Raw genomic sequence first — 6,000 nt, forward strand, 5'->3', positions numbered from 1 at the left:
AGAATGAGAGGTGGGAAACTCAGAGCTCCATCCATCAACCGGGAGCCACCCTGACCTCTGGCCATTCGTCAGAGCTAAATTAATCTCTCCATTATGTTGCGGACAAAAATAAAGGCCCCCAGGCTGCAGTACAGGCGGACGTGTCATTTCCTGGGCAGATCTCCTTGGGCACAACAGGAATGTGGACGTCACGGGACTTCGTGTGGCGCCCAGCATGGGGCACTCAGCAGGGGGCCACCAGCCGCGTCACAGTTTCTACGGTGTCTGGGCTGAGTTCCAGGGCGACTGTCCAGCTGGACCAGGGCCCCGTAACACAGGCCGCACCAGGTTTGAGATGCTGCATGGTCTCCTCTTTGCACCTCAAGACAACCACTGTTTGGCCCATTTCGTAGAAGAACAAGTTGAGGCTCAGAGATGTGACTGGGGGCAACGAGCTCACACACTCAGAGCCAAGACAGAAACAGTACTTAGAACTCACATCCTGACTCCAAGCTCAGTGGTCTTCCCACTTGGAAGGTGGACACCCCAGTGATCCTTGCAAACACATCAAGCGGTCACTGCGAAAGCTTTGCAAAGTGCTTCTCAGGCAGTGTTTCTGCTCACTGGGCACCAGCTAGTTTTCTTTTGTATAGGAAGGAATTTTTTCCTATAGGGAAAGGCATAATTCATGATAACCCCTTTCGCTTTCTCTTTTTAAAGTGCCATTCCCTCTATTTCAGAGATCAAAGAAGTCCACGTCTTCTGCCCCTGATTCCAGATGAATGCTGTCAAAGCACTGAAATCAGGCCACGTCTCTGGGCAGACGGCCCCCCACTGCCATCTTGCTTTCCTTTGTTTTACATCTTGCCTCTTTCAATAGGTGTGAGAGCCCCTTTTGGACAGGGACCACCCCGCCTCCCCGCCAACTCTTGCATACAGGTGGTGCTCATACATGCCTGTGGTGTGCATTATACTTAAGATGGTGCAAGAGAGATTCAGGTGGTCAAATTCATACAGACAGAACGCAGAATGGTGGTTGCAAGGACCGGGGGGAGAGGAGAGGAGCCAGTGTTTGACGGGGGCAGAGTTTAGTTGTGCAAGACGCAAAGATTCTGGAGATGGATGGTGGTGATGCTTGCCCAATAACATGAGCGTGCCGTACACTCACAGTGAGATGGTAAATTTCACGTTATGTGTATTTTACCACAATGGAAAATAATTTTAAAAAGAAGGAGATTCAAGTGATCCTAAGATAAAGAAAAGAAAAAGTACTGTTTTGCCAAGAAGAACAAACAAATAATTGGCTACACCATTTGGAGGCCTTCCCAGCAAGACCAGAAAGCCTGACCAGGTCACCCCCAACCTTACACACCGCAGTGGCTCACTACTGCCCACAGCTAACATCCAGGCTCCTGAACCTGGCAGGTATGGCCCTACGTTACCTGTCGGGCAGGAAGGAAAGAGTCTTGTCAGCCCACACGATGGGGCAAAAGCCTTCCTGTGTTGTCCAGGGGAGAGAGAAGGGAAGACAGCTAACCGGTGGGGGTGGGAGGGTGGGGTTAAGAACAGAACAGAAATGGGAAATGAGAGAGAGCGAGGCAAGCCTGCTTTGAGGCAGGAGCCATTGCGAAAATATTTGGGGGAGCAAAGAGATTGCCCACCGTGGGTGTGATAACCACCAAAAAAAACAGGGGGAAGAAGACATGGGAGAAGTCTTTCTCGGGGCTATCGGCTCCCTCTGGTTCCATGAGAAGGCAGCAGATGTTACAGCTGATTGTCAATTAGTTGGCGTGTGGAACTCAGCCTCTGGAGAAAGTGCTCTGGAGCCAAGACAGAGCCACATGCAGGCTGGGCTTTCTGAGAGTCATCTCCTTTCCAGAGGTGACTTCCCACGTCATGACACTGATGTCTGCACTTACCCCCCAACACACAGAAGCATCACACACACACACTCCAGCCCCTGCTCTGGCTGTCCCTGCCCACGACACCCCCCGTCACTGGGCCCAGCCTGGCTCAGCCCAGACCTCACCTCCCACAAGGCCGGCCCATGTGTGGTTCCCCTTCTCCGGGCCCCCCAGTCTTCTCTCCCACTCTCTGTTGTTGCTTCCTCTGAAAGGCTTTATAAGAATTATCTGCAAAAAGTCCATGTGGGGTCTGCCTCCCCCATTAGCCATCCTGGTCCCCCAGCCATGAGCACAGCACAAAATAGCTCCCTTACTGTGTTGTCTCGGGGAAATCACTTTACTTGTTAGGGTCTTGATCTTTCCCTACAGCAAGGCTCAGGGTGTCACTGAGAGAAACGATGGGAACTACAGGCTAGAGACATCTGTGCTGATGGGCCTGCGAGAGTCCTCCAGACCATCTCTAAGCTGTAATACAGTTTCATTAAGGCTTTTTATTTCTTACTCATTCCCAAGACGGGATACTGTATCTTTCCTTTAGAAGTTGAGAAACCCACAGTCCCCGATCCCCTGCCAGAAATGTGCAGCTGCTGGGGAGACCAGGTGTGTCTGGGAGCCCAGGGCCGACCCGCAGGAGGCTCAGAGTAGCTGCGCCTCCACCCGAAGGGACGTGTGAAAAGCATGAGGCCCCATGGTCAGTCACAGGCTCTGGGCAGCAGGGTTCCTGCCAGGAAGTCTGGCATCTTTTCCCATCAACTTACGGAGATGGCTTCAGATCCGGTCTCAAACCCCAACTCAGCCAGGGCGGGGTCCACACTAATGAATAAGGCTTTGTAGAGCAGGGCTGGCCTGGGTACCAAGGAGAGTGTCCCATCTCATCAGCAGTGGGTCACAGATGGTGACAATGGTGCAGCTTCAGACCACTGCCCCCTTCCCCAGAGACCAATGCCAAGGCATAACGGGGTACCATCTAGACCCTGTGGTCTTGGACCACAGACGCCCCCTCCTAAAATTACCAGGGGCTCTAGTTACAGCCCATCTTACTCAAAGAGGCTCTTGCTCACCATTCCTGGGAAGGCTGTCAGTCTGTAATAAAAGAAGTTAGATTATAAAAGGTATGGTTTTTAGAATAAGGGAGGGGATTTTTCCTCTTTAGCTCTGTGCAAGGACATTCCCCTCTAAGAGTAAATGAAACCACATTGCATCTAGAACCACTGAAAAAACAGGACCTTGGCAAGTCAAAGAAGAAAAGACATCTAGGGGTTCTCATTTTAAACAGTGAATAGACATTCTAAGTAGTCTTGAGGGGGTAAAACCAACATCAAAGAGTAGAAGCTCCAAAGAAAGAGATGCCAACTCAGTGTGAGAAAGAACTTGTGACAGTCTCAGCTGCAGGAGGGGGACCAGTCCATCCCAGGAGGTGTTCCAGTCAATGGTGGGTGATGCTACCTCTAGTCGGGGATGCTGTCAGAGGTATCCTGGCATCTGATGAAGGCGATACTAAAAGGCCTTTAAGGCCACATGACTTCCATGTGGTACCAGGGTACCACATCCCAGAATGTCCCTATCCATGCCTACTTTGTTCCCAAATTGTGTAACTGGCAGAAGATATTCTCTCTCTGAGGCTGCCTGCATCATAGACTCATAAACCAAGGAGACAACACTTCTGTGACAAGGAAGGGTAACTCAATTGGATAAAGTGGACAGCCATCTCTCACCTAGGAAGGGACATTTGAATTATACAGATCCCATAGCAGGCTCCCTTTCTGAAACCTGGAAAAAATTTTTACCTTGTTTCAGATTTCATCAACCTAGTTTCTATTTCTGGACAATCCCCTACCTTGCAGTAGACCCTAAGTGCTGGCCTCAGGGTTTACTGTATTGGAAACCGGCACATAGTGTGACCCCAAGGCAGAATCAGAGTTTTCAGAATTTTAAGGGAACTAAAAAGAGCTCACCTTCCTCTCAGCTTGTTTTCCAAGACTTGATGCCAAAACAGAAACATCACAGTAATAATATTTTCCATTAATAGCAGTTTAATTTTAAAGCTCTGGGGGACATAATCTGATCATTATCCATGCCTACTCTGGGCTGAGTGATGTATCAGGCACTTTATATCCAATTAATCTTTTACCAACTCTGCAAGGTGACACCATCTCTTTTTTTTAAGGGGAGAAATAAAGTTCAGTGAGGTTAAGTGACTTAGGCAAAGTCACACAGCAGTTAAATGGCAGGGCTTGGATTTCAATCCAGGTCTGACCTAGCTCATTCCTACTAAAAGAAACTCCAAGTATAAATTGAAAGAATGCTAATGAGCTGTGTTTTGAAGAGGAAAGACTGCATTCAAATGTTAGTGGAAGCCTATTAAATAAGACTATGGACACACAATTTCCAATATCAGAGATCAGATGAGGCCCTTCCCAAATTCATGCTAAAATATCTCTGTACAGTTTCTCACTTCAATATAAAAAAGGATTCCAACAAAATTTAACCTGAGTTCTCTCTCAGATTAGCAGGGGTCCATTTTATATCTCACTTCAGCTCGGAAGCTTAAAGCTCTGAGATACCAGCATTTAAAAAAAATGAAGTGTTAGACCTGCAAAGCGCCTTCAAAATCACCAAGTTTGGTAACTCTGAAAATGTGCCAGTGTCACAGACCTCACTGGGATTCAAATGAAAGTTGTGCCCACTTGCTCCCAGCACATACACACACACACGCGAAGCACATTCACACAGTATTTTGTCCTCACCTTCATGGTCCTCAAATTAAGAATTCCTGCCCGATCTTCCTTTATAGATAGGGATATTGAAGCTCAGAGATGTTAAGTGACTTGCCCAAGATCACACAGCCAATTCACAGCAGAGCTAGAACTTGAACAATAGCCTCCCAATTCCCAGTCTGACATTCTACCACATTGCCAGTTCCAAATTCAGGCTTGAAACTTCCTTTTTAAAAACACAGTGCATCTCTTCCTAAAATACCACTTCCTTCTTCATCTCTTTAATAGTCCTTAAATTACTATTGTATTTCTGTCCCACTAATGACAAGACGGGGTCACCTGGGCTATGTTTCAAGAGCAGTAATGAACTAGTGAGATTTTTGCTAGAGGAAGATGACGTGTAAAGACCTTTCACTCACATTTCTTTAAAATTAACCTCATCTAAGAACTGAAGCAACTGTGGTTGAAATGAGAATCCTGATATTCAGGCTCACATTGGGCTCCAGGGCGGTGGGGGCAGAGGGGGACTAACAACCAAAGAAAAGAAGGATAAAGAATGTAAGATGTGGACGGGTTACGGTGTTACATAGCTTGGAAGAAAAGTTCTCACCTTGCTTTTTTCTACCTTCCTTCCACATTGCTCAGAGGCACCTAATGGAACAGCCACCTGCAGGCAGCAAACGGGCTTCACACTGGGAAGGAAGGAAGGGAGGAAAGAAGCAACGGATGCTCTCAGCAGCACAGATGCAGAACCAGGACAGCACTGAGGGCAGTGGGAAAATTTCAGCTCAGCACCCTGCAGAGGCGGGCACCCCATGCCTTCCCTGGTGATACTTACTGTCCGCGTCACTCAGATCACTGTCCATGGTCCAGACGTCCAGCTGAGGAGGAGGCTGCCCTTCTAGTGGGCTCAGGCTGCTGGGAGCTGAGGGACCACCCTCAGCCCCTCCCAGGACGGCGGGCCCATTGTTACCAGATTTGAATACAACAGAGGGAAACATCTGCAGGGCACGGAGCTGCTCTGGGCCCAGCCTCCAAGGTTCTTGGGGCTCGTCCTCACAAGCTCTTCCCCTGCCAGGCTCTTGCTGGTGTTCCTGGTCACCTGTGTCCTCACGCAGCTCTATGAGATGGGCACTTTGATGGAACCCATCTTTCTGAGCTGGATTTAAACCCTCGTCTGTCTGACTCTCACGTTGGAGCTCTGGACCTCTGTGCCACACAGCTCATCTGTAGGAGGCATGCTTCTGAGTGTTGTGTGGGCATGGTGGGGGGAATAGAGAAAAACGTAAAATGTAATCACCACAAGAAGGCCACCTCCCCGAGGTGGGGAGGAGGACGCGTGGGGTTTCTCAAGTCTTGAGCACTGACCCCCTCGGCTCCCTGAGGGAGAGTCGAGGCTG

General features: G+C 49.0%; 1 protein-coding gene across 21 annotated transcripts in view; it reads right to left on the reverse strand.

Annotated features, from left to right (window-relative positions):
* The window catches only part of SSUH2 (ssu-2 homolog), a 109,618-nt gene extending 104,109 nt beyond the window's left edge, over positions 1 to 5,509 (reverse strand). For 19 of the 21 annotated variants that reach the window (XR_004312252.1, XR_004312253.1, XR_004312254.1 and 16 more), the window contains exon 1: positions 5,439 to 5,509. Coding sequence is in view for 11 of the 21 variants with exons in the window: in XM_032458855.1 (XP_032314746.1) it covers positions 5,439 to 5,466 (28 nt within the window). In the remaining 10 variants the exon portion in view is untranslated. Of the gene's footprint in view, positions 1 to 5,210; positions 5,329 to 5,438 lie in introns of those variants that run through there. The other 2 variants (XM_032458856.1, XM_032458845.1) reach the window with 2 other exon arrangements.
* Between the last annotated feature and the right edge of the window lie 491 nt (positions 5,510 to 6,000).

The sequence above is a fragment of the Camelus ferus genome, chromosome 17, assembly GCF_009834535.1.
Source record: "Camelus ferus isolate YT-003-E chromosome 17, BCGSAC_Cfer_1.0, whole genome shotgun sequence".
NCBI lineage: Eukaryota > Metazoa > Chordata > Mammalia > Artiodactyla > Camelidae > Camelus > Camelus ferus.